The sequence below is a fragment of the Sardina pilchardus genome, chromosome 22 (genome assembly GCF_963854185.1).
Source record: "Sardina pilchardus chromosome 22, fSarPil1.1, whole genome shotgun sequence".
NCBI lineage: Eukaryota > Metazoa > Chordata > Actinopteri > Clupeiformes > Clupeidae > Sardina > Sardina pilchardus.
In genome coordinates this window covers 22,328,147-22,342,488 of record NC_085015.1, presented here as the reverse complement: position 1 = coordinate 22,342,488, position 14,342 = coordinate 22,328,147, and the positions used below count along the sequence as shown (strand labels likewise).

The window sequence follows — 14,342 nt, the reverse complement described above, 5'->3', positions numbered from 1 at the left end:
CACAACACGTGACGTGCCCAACCCATTGGCCGGCCACCCCGCCCCAGAACAATGGACAAAGGGGGGAGAGACAGGTTCTCCGTTGTGGACGGGTCTTGTCGTCACCAGCGGCAGCATTTTCAGGCCATCTACGGTGGCTGCCTGTGGCCGCTGACAGACCAAGGTGACTTTAAGGGGCTTCCGGCCACAAGGATGAGAGAGGTGGTGATGTAGCCCGCCATCGCCACACATGACAAGGAAGGCTTTTATGGCTAAAATATCCTTATTTTATTTTGATCATCTTAAGACTTGAGTCCAGATACACACAGTGTAAAGGAAGGAAATGTCAGAATAAAATCAGGGAAGTTGTTGTTTGGCTAATACCAGTGGGGTCTGCAGTCCATGATTTTTTTTTTCTTGCATCTTCAGTGTGATGATAAAATACTTGAGCACAAGTGATCAACAGAGCCAAGAACCTCTCATGTTCATTTGGAAACAGTTAAGGAATTGCACTGACACAGATAAACCATTTTCCCTGTCTGGGGAAGCCATTACTTGCTGTGATGGCAACCATGATTATAGCATGCATATTAGATAGAGTAGACTGCAATACTATTTTATACAGTTATACAGATCCTTTTGAAACTCATAAAAATGTGTATTTTTCTTTCTTTACACACCTCTATATACCTTTAGACACCAATAACATATACTTTTCTTAACATACAGGGGGTTCAAACAGAAACGGTTCATTCAGTCACATTTCTTTTTAAAAACGACACAAATCACTCTAAATTAGTATGATTACTCAGTATGAGAGACGATAGGAAAATGGATGTAAACTATACAGGCATTGCACATCCATCAGTCTCCTAATCAGAACTCTCTTTGCTTTCTCAGGTCCTTGTCCGTCAATACTGGACATGTCTAGGAATTAAACTAACAGTATACGTTAACCATTGTGACCCTAAATTCATACCCTGGACTCGCCGTACCTCTCTGGCTATTCCCCTATTCTCCCCAAGCTGAGTGTTTGGACGTTTATAATATAGATTCTCTTTTGATCCTTCACCCCTGCAGTGCTGGCAGCATCTCTGCTATGGTGTCGATGTAGTAATCCGGTGCCATGCCGGCACGTTTGGGGCACCCACTCTTCAGGTGGGCCTCGGCCTCGGCTACGGTGGACACTCCGGTGAGGGTCAGCAGGGTCTTCAGCCCGCAGTTGGTGCCCAGCATGATGTCCGTGTCCAGCCGGTCACCCACCATGAGGCAACGTGCTGGGTCCAGACCAAACTGCTTGGCCACGCAGTCGAACATGAAGTTGCTGGGCTTGCCCACCACCTGGGCTGGCCGCTGGGCTGCCGTCTCCACGGCTTTGACGATGCAGCCAGTTCCTGCAGCGACAGGCAAGGAAGAGTTACGCAAATGAAGACATGGTCCCAATGGTTACGTCATGTTTACAACAACCATGGTGTCACAATCATATTACTTCCTCATTTAGGCTGTACTTTAAGTCACTACCTTATCACTAGTTTCTAGATTGCATGGTTGTTTTATTAACTAGTTGTTTATATGCATTACTTGCAAAGAGTCATTCTACATTACCTGGAACAGCTTTTCCCCCTTCCAGTGGAAGTCTTGTATCAGTGTTTGTGCCAACAAAGAGGCAGTTGGGATTGCAGAGGTACTGGAGTGCTCTGTTCAGTTTCATGTAGCTGAAGTGTTGGTCAAACCCAACAACCACCGCTTTGACCTCAGGGTCCAATGACACATTGGCCCAGTCAATCTGAACACCAGTGATCAGGTCAGGACCAACACCTGTGGTCTGGATCCCAACATCCTCAATCTCTTGTTTCATCGCATTGCTTCCGAGGAGGTATACTTTGCCTTGTATTTTAGCCACTGATTTGAGGTACATTGCAGAACAGTAGGCTGTGCCAAATACCTCCTCCTCACTTGCATTGAACCCTAATGTAGCTAATTTGTCGGCATACATTTTTCTGGTCTTAGTGCTGTTATTTGTTACAAAGAACACACGCTTCCCGTTTTTCTTTAACAAGTTAATTACATCAGGGGCACCAGGGATGGCCTGGTCTCCTCGCCATATAACCCCATCGCAGTCGAACAGTACACTGTCTACTGAATCAAGCAACTGCTTGACCAGAGATCCAGTTAGCCTAGTACATTTGGCGTTGGACGCTGCCATTGGGAAACGTGCTAGAGGAAACGTTTCGCCAAATAATGTTCCTTAAAGTCCAAAATAGCTTACCACCTGTAGGCTAGAAGTAGCGCTGGGATTGAACCAGTGAGCATTACATATAATACCGTAAACGATATAGTAGTTTAATTCATTCCATTCAGTAATCGAACGCAAGGTTTCAGCTGCCTGAATGAATAGCTTACATATGACCTCCTTTCAGAAATGGTTGTGAGCTTTGTGTACTTCCGCACCGGCTTAAAGAGACAGTGCTAATTTCCTCCGAACTTCTTTGCAGGAAGGCTACAACAAGTTTTTGCACTGAACAGCATAAAAACGAAGTTTATGAATGTTACATTGGTTGTTTCACGAAATTGTTTCGTTGCCAGTCCAAATATTTGGCAAAACATGCAAATGCTTGACGCGTAATCATGGCCTCTCCAAGGCCTCTCGCGTAAAGCATTCGGAGTGAATCACATTTTTAAAAAGTTCTTTCTACCCCAGAGCAGAGTAATCTACTGCGTTGACTACATTAAAGTACAGTAAATAAGATTGTTTTAGAAAACTAAATGTCAAAAACTGACTTTAAATTCTAAATAAAAACAAAGAGAAATATAACGTTTTAAAACCATATTTCGTTGTTAGTGGGTTGGATACGATTCACACAAGTATGGATACTCATAAAAACATTTTTATTCTGTGTACATGTACTTTGAAAAAGTTACAGCAGTCATTAGAAAATATTAAGTGACAACATAAAAAAATTGTTCAAAGCTTCACTTGTGTTTCTTTTTCTTTAGAGGTTTCAAAGGAACAAAGATTTCTCTCAGGTTCTTGAGGACTCCCCTGCTGTAAAACCCCCTGAGTGGGTTGAAGTGTGTGTGGTTGTGTTTCCCTGCGTGTGGGTGGCAGTGCTGACAGCCTCGGCCCCGTGCCTTGTACCACTCGTTAGAGGTGTGGTTCCCCAGCGCCAGGAACAGGTGGAACATGGCGTAGCCCGCCAGCAGGAAGAAGACAAAGATGAGGAAGCCCAGCATGAACACAATCCTGGGGAATGTCAGGAAGAGATGCTGTGGAGAAAACATGCATTTAGATCAGTCAGTGGGACAAAACGTTCCTCTTCTAATTAATGGGTTTCATCAGGTCCCTTTCCACAGGTGAATAAAATCAAGCACCTTGATTATCAATGCAGACTGCATGGTACTTGATTACACCTGTGGAAAGGGACCTGATGAATCCCATGAATAGACTTGCTAGTGGTAATAACCATGCTTGGTTTTATAACTCAGTTTAGCTCAGTGTAGTTATTGGCAGATTGCTTTTCTAAAATTCTACTGGCAGAAATCTTCAGTAAAGTGCTTTTCTGATGTTTGTTATATTTAAAATTGTGATAATTGGGCTACTCTGTCCTTCACAGGCCCCTTACACCGACATCTCTGGCAGAATAATCAGGTGTTTCCAAAAATAAAGGAAAGATCAACACCCATTTGAAGGAGAGTCTTGCAACAGTTCAGCAATCAGCCTCCCCTGTGTCCCAGAGCTCTGACTCACCTGGACAATGAAGACGATGCCCGTGGGCTGCTGCTGGCCTTGGGCGTCAACGTAGTGCGCGTGCAGGAGACCCGTCCTGACCACCACGTTCAGCAGCAGGTCCACAGTCAGTATGGCGATGTCCCCTGCCATGGCACACACGCTCAGCATGTACAGCAGGAAGTAGCGGGTGTTCTGGGCGCCGATGCAGTTGTTCACCCAAACGCAGTGGTGATCGAACCGCTGCACACATCTGTTGCACACCCCTAAAGGAGACAGGAATGAGAGGTCATAGAGAAGAGAAGACAAGCATAAGAAAAACAAGATGTCAGTAGAAGGCTCTGTTTGTGTGTTTCTACTGTACTGTCAATAGTATTACAGCGTAAATTACCTACTTTCGAAATGTCCCTACTGATGAATACCCTAATATCGCTCCACCATGTGTAAGAGTGCTGTTGAATTGCACTTACTGCAATGTTTCGACCTGGCTGGTTTCACCAGGTTGCATGTTGGACATGTCTCTCCTGGATGAAAGAGCTCTCCATCATATGGATATACTTTCACCTGGGTGGCATGCTTAGCTTTTGTCACCGTGCCTTTCAAAACAAAGAGCAGAACAAACATCAACCACTTCATCTCTTTCTTTCCAAATGAAATGAAATAACATGAAATGTCCAATTTGCACAAAAGGAGACATGTCCCATCTTGCTCACCAGGGTCGCGGGTACAGCAGAGGTAGAAAAGGACGAGATGCAAGACCAACAGCACATAAGGAACACATAGGTTTGTCAGAGAAGTGTCCAACTCCTTACAGTATCCGAACACTTCATAGGAGTACTCTGTGTACACTGCACATTCCAACAGGAGATGCATGTAAATAAATAGGTTGTTCCTGTAATGTAAGGCAAATAGGAGGTGTAAGTATAACGTAACAATGAGGCTAACATGTAACTTTTTGGCTAATGGTATTGGGTCATTACCACAAAAGCCAAATATCCCTGACATCTTGCATGTTATGTGTACGATGAGTGTATCTAGTCACCTTTCATGAAACAGCCTGTGGACAGCTCGACTGCATAATCTTGTCAGCCATTGTGGAACATATGGAGAGACTGCCTGCAAAGCAGAACAAAATTATTTTATTGGCCTACCTGCTTAGACGGTGATATTTTGGTTAAGCACACTTGATCTGCTTTGTACTGTTGTATAGCTCCACCATGTGTACATCTGTGGACTTACATTTGTCAGGCTGCCGTAGTGGCGCCCCAAGGCAGTCTGCTCCTGACCAGCATATTTGCAAACAAGGACGATGCAAGTCAACACGACCACAACATATACAGCAAATAGAGTGAGGAAGTCCATCTGCTAACCTGTGAGATGAGGTAAATTCAGTCTGTCAACAACAACATTCAATGGCGTGGGAATGCTAAAGTTTTCTTTGTACTCCCAAATTCTACAGGTAGCTGATTTCTCATGAGTCATATCAATAAACACACATAATCAAACACACATAGGCTATTTTGTAGTGAAAAGTCAGAGACATATCTACAATATCCCACAGCATTATCAACAACAGCTGCCAGTCGTTTTATGTTGACGACTAAGCTCTCCTTCATTCACACACACCATGTTGCCTGTTAGGCTACTCTATGCTACTCCTGGTGTTCCGTAAATGCCGTGTTTTTTGGTCAAAATTGTGCTGGAATTGTGGATACTTTACCCCTGAGATATAACCTCATCCTACTCTTTCGGTTTGCGTCCACTTGCTTCAAATCTTTGCTTGTATGCTATCCGTATCCAACCCTAACCGCGCTATCCCACTTCCTGGTTCCCACACATCAGACGTCACGCGGTGACGTATGTGACCACAAAGTTTGCCTACCTGTTAGGTGTTTTGAAATCATGATAATCATAATCAAAATCATCAGAAATTGTTGCCATAATTTCAAGAAGATTAGATTTTGGATTGTGTCATATTTCTACATTTTTACAGCAGAAACGTAATATAATTATTTACTGTAGGCCTAATACTGCCCTGACAAAGCAGATAATGAAACATCTTGTTGCCTAAATCAGCATCCACATGCATCCACATGTAGTCTAGATCCACTGCACAGTTCACGAAGACAGACTTCTGGGATTGGGTTGCTAGGCTACTTGACTCCTCAACTTGTTATCAAGTTACACATGGTTCAGTAGAGGAAGAACTGTACTGATGTCATCTCCTGCACCAGACCGTGATACCACTAGCCTATAATCAACTTAATTCATCCCCTGCGGATTCCACCTCTGTGAGGGAGGTAGGTGTTCATTTCTTCATGCTAATTTTATGTCTTGCACACTTGTAATGTAGATCTCTAATTGTGAATGGCAGTCTCTCTCAGTCTAATGAGTGTTCTAAGGTAAATTATTATATTGTCTGTTCATGGACAGAATGTTGGCTGAGTGATAGTTGTTGTGAATATTACTGCAGCCTACACCCAAAATGTCCTTGCTCACTGAGCTAATTTAAACATAGGCTAATTTTACCAATTTCACAGCTGATGTGGGGATATTGAAGTCCAAATGTTCATCACAGCTATACGAGTTGTATTCAGTGTAACTGGTAAACATCTGTTTACCCAGAAGCATACACACACAAGCCAACGTTGATAAAATTGCTAATGTCTCCCTCTGAGGTTAAGCATAAAAAACATTTACTGAGTGTGTGATGGTTTGAGTGACTTCTCAAGAGCTGTAATGGGAGACACTGACTGTGGAACACTGTCTGTTTGGTGATACAAGCATCACTACTAAATTATTCACTCAGCCCTGTATAACGCACCGTGAACAATCCTTAAACAAATGACACATCGACCTGCCACAGGCGTCTGTAACTGGTGGCATCACAAATTACATCCATTTTTCACCTCGGGTAGGATTGATTGACGTCAAGTGTGGACAGGCTGAGTGGGTGTTATTCCAGCTCAGTCAGTCAGTTCAGGTGTAGGCTGTGAATTTGCGGTTGTTTTCCCTTTTCACAAGGAGACAATAAGATGGGCATTTTGCGAGAGCTAGAGCTAGAGCAGAGCTTTGAAAGTGCACCTGCTTGACCCAGCTACTCCCATTCCTGGACAGAAGGGTACAGCAGTGCATGAGCCTTCCAGCTTAAGATGCATGTGGGGCCAATTTTAAAGCCACCATGATTAGCAGCTGATCATCAGCAGACGATCTGCATATTATACTACATTGTACTACAGTATACTACAATACACTACACTGTACCTCCCTACGCTACACTGCACAGCATACTGTAGACTGTAGTACTGTACTATACTAGACTACAGTTTTAACAATACTGTCACCATCAGTGGAGTTAAGTGGTGCACAGGAAGTGTAATCCAATCATCATGGGAAAACTTATAGGTGAGGTGATTTGTATTCCAAGCCCCTCCCTCCAGACTGAGCGTGGAGGGCTGAAGCTTAGTGCATCTTATTATGAATGAAGGCATGTGTGTCTGCCATGCGGTGCAGGCACCTCGAGACACTGCTACTTTTAAGCTGCTTACCCCTCAGCAAAAGGCTCCAAATGCCTCTCTCCTCCTGCTGCTGTGGTGAGTAGCATGAGTGTGCGAGTGAGTGAGTTAGTGTGAGCTGTGTGTGAGCAATTGTGTGTGTGTGTGCAGTAGTGGAAGAGTGCTGCAGATCTCGCAGACGCTCCAATTAGCCATCACCGTCCTCCTGGATCCTCAAGCCGATTCTGGGCCACTTACTGGCCCTTGGAGAGGGAGCCAGCAGCTAGAGCAGAGGAAGGGGTTGGTATTTATAGAAAAATGGGGCCTCACAATACCCTTTTTTGGAGGAAGAATTATTAAGGATCTGTGCTGCCGTGTCCCAGTTTCGTGATTGGTGCTCGCGCAAGTGAGGCATCCGGACCTGAACAGCGCTCCGGTGGAGAGACTGCAGAGTCAACTTTGCCGGCAAGGGCACTTTGGTCTCGTGCACGCACCACCGCCACCACCACCACCGCCGCCACCACCACCATCATCCCCGGCTCGCTCGTTTCGAGGTTGCAATGCTCCTGAGGGCCGTCTCTGTGTGGGATGACAGGACATTTTAAAGTCACAGTCCTGCGGTGTGCCAAGGAAGAGGCGCAGAGGCTGACGGGTGCGCTGTAGACGCGCAGAGAGGGGATTTTTTGGGGTTTGGACATTGCTGCCTGAGACCACCTATTTTGACCGCTGTCCAGCAGAATTGAGTCACAATGAAGAAATTCCTGCAGAACAAGAAGGGACGGTACTCCTTGCGCCAGGCAAAGTCAGTCTCTCGGCAGTCCTCTAAAGATTTCTGTAAGTCACTCTTTCGCAACTAGAATTCAGATTTCGGTTTTATAGTTAACCCAGATAGACTGATTCTGTGTCACGTGCTGTGATACACTAGAGGGTCCCTTGGATGTGCATCCAGGTCAATGTGTTTATGCTGATATTGCTTTTATGTAACGCTGAATTAACTGATCATAATCAGACTCTAGCTGGCATACCACTACTCCCTTAAAGCCTCCAAAAAAAGGTATTACATTTTGGGTAAACTGATGCTGTAATGCTGAAAGCTTAGCTATCTGTACTGGTGGTATTCGTTGCTCCCTGTAGTGTATATTTTGTGCCTCATCTCAAATAAAAGACCTGTAGCTCATTTCCTATTGTGCTGTTAGCGTACAGTTTTATTAGAATCACTACAGTAGAATTCCGGATGGTTCTACACAGTCCAGATGATCACATCTGTGGTTAGCTGCAGGGCAGTGAGTGTACGGGCCTCATGCTTCTTTAGAATTTTCCGGGTCAGAATGTGTTGGCTGAATGAGGTCAGTCCCCTTGAAAGGTTCAATCATCTCATAGGAGACTTCCGCCGAGCTCCACGGAGTGATTCTCAGCCATTTCCTTAATGCTGCTCTTACGAAGCTGAAATTCATGTCTGTGCACCTCTTTAAGAGTCTTTTGTCACGCTGTGAATGTCCTTGGCCTGTACTGTTTCTCTGGAGCCAAGAATAACCAGACACAGGAATCTCTTGTCAACATCATGTTTTTTGATCGTGCCTCTGCAGACAGACATGATTCAAGCGAAAACAAACAGATGAACAATGAGAAAGTGGTTGGCTGTAAACTGAAGTGTGGTAACAGAGACCCAACACCACTAATTTAAGAATTATATTGTAAACCTCTCTCTCTCTCTTTCTCTCTCTTTCTCTCTCTCTTCCTCTCACTCTCGCTCCCTTTCTCATACTTCATACCATAGTCCTCACTATGCCGGCATCCAACCAGGGCTGGCCAGAGGAGTTTGGTTTCCAGCTGGGAGGCAATGGCCCCAGCTACATTGTGGCCGTGGACGAGGGCAGCAGTGCCATGCTGTCGGGCCTGCAGCCTGGAGACCAGGTGCTGGAGATCGAGGGTCAGGATGTGTCCACCCTCAGCGCCCAGGAGCTCATTGCCTTGGCCCAGTCACAGAAGAGCATCCCCCCCAGCATCGGGGTGGTCTCACGCATCCACCAGGTCGGACACATTAACACAGAAACTGATGTATCGATATGTTGCCAGATTTGTCATCCATGCTGTCTTACTTGATACAGTAGCTTGGCAACCCAAGTTATAAACAGATTATCATCTCTGTCTGAATTTCTCTTCTCTCTTCTATTTCTTCTGTCTTGTTACTCTCTTTGCAGATCTATGTCTCTTCATACTTCTTAAGTGTCATTGATGTTGTTTCTTTAGCAAATGACATTGTATGCACCTTGTAATCATGAATAGCCAGCCAATTAAGCATGAGCCTGAAATAACCTGTGTATATCTGGATGCCGCAGATGGACATCACTCCAGGCCCTGATGGCCGATTTGGCTTCACCATTGTAGGAGACTGCCCCCTCCTGGTGGAGGACTGCTCCCCGTTCTCGCCGGCGGGTCGCAACGGGCTGCGGGCGGGCGACTACGTCATGGAGGTGAACGGCATCCCGGTGAAGGACCACGAGACGGCGGCGGCGCTGATCAAGGCGTCGCAGGGCCGCACGCTGCGCCTGGGCGTGCTGTGCATGGGCAGCCGCCAGAAGCGCCACAGCAGCAGCATCGACGACTCGCAGCCGGGCAGCGACGGACTCCGGCTGGACCGCAAGCACAAGGCCCTGGAGTTCAACAAGAGGGTGGGTGTTTTCCGGTGTGACTGAGGCAGAGTGAGAGAAAATGAAGGAGAGAATGAAGGAGAGAGAGAGAGAGAATGAGAGAGAGAATGAAGGAGATAGAGAGAGAGAGAAGGCCCTGGAGTTCAACAAGAGGGTGGGTGTTTTCCGGTGTGACTGAGGCAGAGTGAGAGAAAATGAAGGAGAGAATGAAGGAGAGAGAGAGAGAGAATGAGAGAGAGAATGAAGGAGATAGAGAGAGAGAGAAGGCCCTGGAGTTCAACAAGAGGGTGGGTGTTTTCCGGTGTGACTGAGGCAGAGTGAGAGAAAATGAAGGAGAGAATGAAGGAGAGAGAGAGAGAGAATGAGAGAGAGAATGAAGGAGATAGAGAGAGAGAGAAGGCCCTGGAGTTCAACAAGAGGGTGGGTGTCCAGTGTGACTGAGGCAGAGTGAGAGAGAATAAGAGAGAGAGAGAGAGAGAATGAGAGAGAGAGAGAGAGAGAGAGAGAAGGCCCTGGAGTTCAACAAGAGGGTGGGTGTCCAGTGTGACTGAGGTGAGAGTGAGAGAGAATGAGAGAGAGGAAGAGAGAATGAAGGACAGAGGGGAGGGAGAGAGAGAAGGGGGGGGGGGGGGTGAAGGAGAGAGAGAAAGCAAAGTCTGACCTCTGCAGAGTGTAGCCATAGAGATATCACTGGGTAACCATAGAAACCATATAACTGGTTCAGAGTTGGAATTTCAAAGGGGGGAAAATCAAAGGACTATCACACTGCTAGTACTACTACACTCCAGAGCATTATGCACACTGCTAGTACTACTACTGTACACTTCTGTAATTCATCACTCATACAAACTTGTAAAACTACTACACTTCAGAGACTCGTGCACAGGTCTTTAAAAAGTGAAGGGTCTCACTCATGCACACACACACACACACACACACACTTCTCAGAAAAGTTACTGAACCCCAGATTCTTCAGTTTTGCATCTCTCCTTGACAGAGGCCATGATCCACTTAGTCAGCTCCATAGTTTTACACAGTAGAAGCATAGTAATAAACAACCGTTTCTATGTGTTGTGTTTTTCCTACAGATTGACCAAGTGCTCGGTGACGAGCCCGAGGTGAAGGAGAAGCTGTTTGCCGTTCTGAAGCAGTACGCTGCCGAGAGGAAAGTGGATTGGCTGGCCTCCGTCCTCCCTGACATTCTGACCACCGAGGAGCATCAGAAGCTCATCGCTAACATCAGGTACTCTTCTTAGCAACAGAACCTAGATTCTACACATTTCATTGCCATGCCTTGTGCGGGTATGTTGTTTCCATGGCGCTCCACTTTCTGTCGAAATTGTGTCCGGTTCTTCAGTATGACCACAGGAGGGCTGTATATTCCTATTTCCATTTATGTCATGGAGATATTGGCAGAACAGTTAGGACCTTGGAGTCTGTGTGTGATGCTATGTTTGGAGGAAGTCTTTTTTCAGTCTACCAGCAATAAATCAATACAGCATGGGATTAGCATGTCTGAGGTTATTGTTAGCAAGCTTTTCCTTTTGTGAAAAGCAGGATTATCGGGGTCTTTCTTAGTGTCAGTCGGTAGGACCTCACAGTGGGGTGTTCGGACTCCATCTGTTGCTGAAAGGCAAGCGTTTAATCCGGTGACCCCCCCATGCTAGTTAGGCTGGCACATTGCTCCTGTGTTAGGCACTGGGCAGTAGCCCATGGGAAGCCAACTGGGTCAGTGGCGTGAGTGGCGTAAGTGGCGTAAGTGGCATGGCATTCCTACACTGCCTATGAGCTGGCACAAAGGGTTTGCCAGTTGGTCGGATTACCTTGGAGCTTTTGTTTATGTTGGAAATTGTTAAAAACTCTAGCAACACATGACCCAATCTGATCATCACAGTGGCATCTGTTAATAGCGTGTTATATGAACTACAGTATGCGGTGTTGAATTAATATATTAAGGTGTGGGGGTGTATTGTGTTTAATGTGAGTCCATGGTAATTAACATTGGCTTGTGATTATCCATAGTGAGTGTGCCGATGCATAAGTAATTGTATGCTTTTAGTAATTAGCCAGCCTTAACGGTGATAAAGTGCCCAATTTCCCACCTTCAGCTCCGATTCTTTATTTAGTTGCGCTCAAGCTCACTGCCTTCTCTACTCCGAAGGCTGATTTGATGGTGACCCATTGTTGCACAGGATAATAGTCCATGTGCTTAAGTCTGTAATCTCCTTGAGAGGGAAATCTGTTTGTGTGTTGGGGACATGGACGCTGAGGGACAGCATCTTGTAGATTATTTGGTTGTTACCTCAAGGACATAAGTCCCCATTACCCATTCACAGTCTCACAGGGACAGTCAAGACCCTGCATGTGAGTGGGAAGGATTAAGTGAATGAATTGCATGTTCACATGTTTATTGTCAAAACCCTAAGAGATGATATCTGGAATGATTCCTCACTGTTAGTCATGGTTAGCGTAATAGTCTTGATTCAGCATTTGACAGATTCATTATTATTCAACTGTGATAATAGTGCAAAAAGCCAATATTAAACAGATGAACAATGAGAAAGTATTAAGACTTAATCTCTCTTAGTCTCTTATTCCTTTCGGTGAACGGTGTTTAATCAATACACATTGTTCAATTTGCAGCATTCAGTAGTCAGTTAGAGAAATCCATTTACATTGTTTACAGTTTTACATGTATGGACATTCACTAATTTATAGCCAGCTGAAGTGAGCACAATTAATAATACAGGCTTTCTCACTATGAATTTGCACAGCAATACTACATCAGTAAAAATGTTACACGTCCACATGTTTTTCATAGGCATTACATTTGAGCACACACTGGTGTAGCCTATGAATTGACAGGCAGATACAGTAAGTGCAGCGTTTAGATGTTTTATTTTTGCAGTAGAGGAGCTGTAAGCCGCCTGGAAGAGAGGTTGCTCATGAAAGGCCATCATCTCCACTGTCCCACAGCAGAGCGAAATCACACCAATGAATTATTCCTTTTATTACAGTGCTTATATGCATACTGTACATCTCCGCGCTAATACATTCATATACGTCTCTCCCACACCCACATTCAAAGGCTTGCATACTCGAACACGCACTGTTTCACACTCCCTCTGCCCCCCATTCTCTCTCTCCCTCTCGCTCTCTTTCTCTCTCTCTCACTCTCTCTCTCTCTCTCTCTCTCTCTCTCTCTCTCTCTCTCACTCTCTCACTCTCTCTCTCTTTCTCTCTGGTGTGGATCTGATGGCTTTTCTCCTCATTATTCAGTGTAAGCTCTCATGGGGTGTGGTGTAGTGGCTGGCTTCACTTGACAGTTTGTTGTTGACGGCTCCTGCTTACACAATGGCCTTCCTCTCCTAGCATAGAGCTGCGGTAGCCGTCAGCATCCTCTGAGGTCTCAGGTGTACCCGTTTCTCTGCTGGTCAGGATAATGATGGACTCTAGGGTAGAATGAGTTGCCTGGGGTGAGTAGTTCACATTCCAAAGTGTATCTGGATGCATGCAGTGTGTTGGTTGACGGAGGCAGACACAATATTCTATATGATTCAGTGAATTTGTAGATTTTTTGTGTTTTGTTTTTGTTTTTGTCAGTGTCATATTTGCCATTCGCTCTTGTGGACATGTGAAGGTTTGTAAAATGCTGATGTGCTGTTTGACTGGTTTGCGATGCTCGTGTTGTATGTCTATTAATCTGTCAGACTTTCATTTGGCATGGTAGATATAACACAGTCCCTTTTTATTTTACTTGTTATATATAATACAATAAGGCTTTTGGTAGTGTCAGAGAATATAACAAGGATTGTTTCAATGGCAGTCCCACTCAAGCAGTTGAAATATTCTCTATCAACAGCTCTCCCCAGACTGCCCTAATATATCTCATATGGATTAACAAGGAATTAAAAGTCCATTAAATCAGAAATTGTATGGTGTTATGTAATAGTCTAGCCCCACCATAGTCTCTGAGATCACATGCCCAGACACCTCTAGGCTACCTGTTACAAATAATCCTGGGATGTGGTGTAGAATCAGTCTAAGTAACAAAACACAGAACAGAACACTCTATACTATACTGAGACACTGACAGAAAAACATTGTGGGGCTGAAATGTGTGTTACTGCGCAAGAGATGTTGTGGCAGTTGGAATCAGTGATTCTTAAGCCATAATTAGACACCATTTCTGTAGACTCTTTCCTTCCTTCAGTGGTTCAGAAGTTGTTGTTGTTGTTGCAGACTTGGCAAAGGGCTGCATTTTGTTTTGTGATGTATACTTCCAGACAAGAAGTTATTCTAAGACTTGTGCATGAGCACTGTCTCAGGATTTTGTTATTTCTCTGCCTAGTGACTTTTGTCCACTAGGCAAAGATGCTTGGGTCTCAACAAATTCAATTTGTGTACTTTTGGCAGGCATCATAGTTTGATGGAGAAATTAATTAAAGTGCTATTCAATCCATACTCTTTATTTCTGAGGTGAATTAGCCT

General features: G+C 44.9%; 2 protein-coding genes across 2 annotated transcripts; both read right to left on the bottom strand.

Annotated features, from left to right (window-relative positions):
* Positions 1-249: 249 nt before the first annotated feature.
* On the bottom strand, positions 250-2,393 carry pgp (phosphoglycolate phosphatase). The gene is made up of 2 exons (XM_062526783.1): positions 1,585-2,393; positions 250-1,373 (listed from the first exon to the last, which is right to left on the bottom strand). The coding sequence occupies exons 1-2, from the start codon at positions 2,183-2,185 to the stop codon at positions 1,048-1,050; spliced, it is 927 nt and encodes a 308-aa protein (XP_062382767.1). The 5' UTR covers positions 2,186-2,393; the 3' UTR covers positions 250-1,047.
* Positions 2,394-2,851: 458 nt separating this feature from the next.
* On the bottom strand, positions 2,852-5,559 carry zdhhc4 (zinc finger DHHC-type palmitoyltransferase 4). Its single transcript, XM_062526063.1, has 7 exons — positions 5,427-5,559; positions 4,946-5,076; positions 4,749-4,822; positions 4,420-4,598; positions 4,177-4,302; positions 3,728-3,972; positions 2,852-3,246 (listed from the first exon to the last, which is right to left on the bottom strand). The coding sequence occupies exons 2-7, from the start codon at positions 5,066-5,068 to the stop codon at positions 2,953-2,955; spliced, it is 1,041 nt and encodes a 346-aa protein (XP_062382047.1). The 5' UTR covers positions 5,069-5,076; positions 5,427-5,559; the 3' UTR covers positions 2,852-2,952.
* Between the last annotated feature and the right edge of the window lie 8,783 nt (positions 5,560-14,342).

Bases quoted from the DNA above. Each gene is read 5' to 3' on its own strand.
- pgp (XM_062526783.1), bottom strand. From the start codon at position 2,185: ATGGCAGCGTCCAACGCCAAATGTACTAGGCTAACTGGATCTCTGGTC. The intron at 1,374-1,584 runs GTAATGTAGAAT...CTGTCGCTGCAG, and splicing joins AGGGGGAAAAGCTGTTCCAG to GAACTGGCTGCATCGTCAAA.
- zdhhc4 (XM_062526063.1), bottom strand. From the start codon at position 5,068: ATGGACTTCCTCACTCTATTTGCTGTATATGTTGTGGTCGTGTTGACT. The intron at 4,303-4,419 runs GTGAGCAAGATG...TTGTTTTGAAAG, and splicing joins CTGCTGTACCCGCGACCCTG to GCACGGTGACAAAAGCTAAG. The intron at 3,973-4,176 runs GTAAGTGCAATT...TGTCTCCTTTAG, and splicing joins AGCCAGGTCGAAACATTGCA to GGGTGTGCAACAGATGTGTG.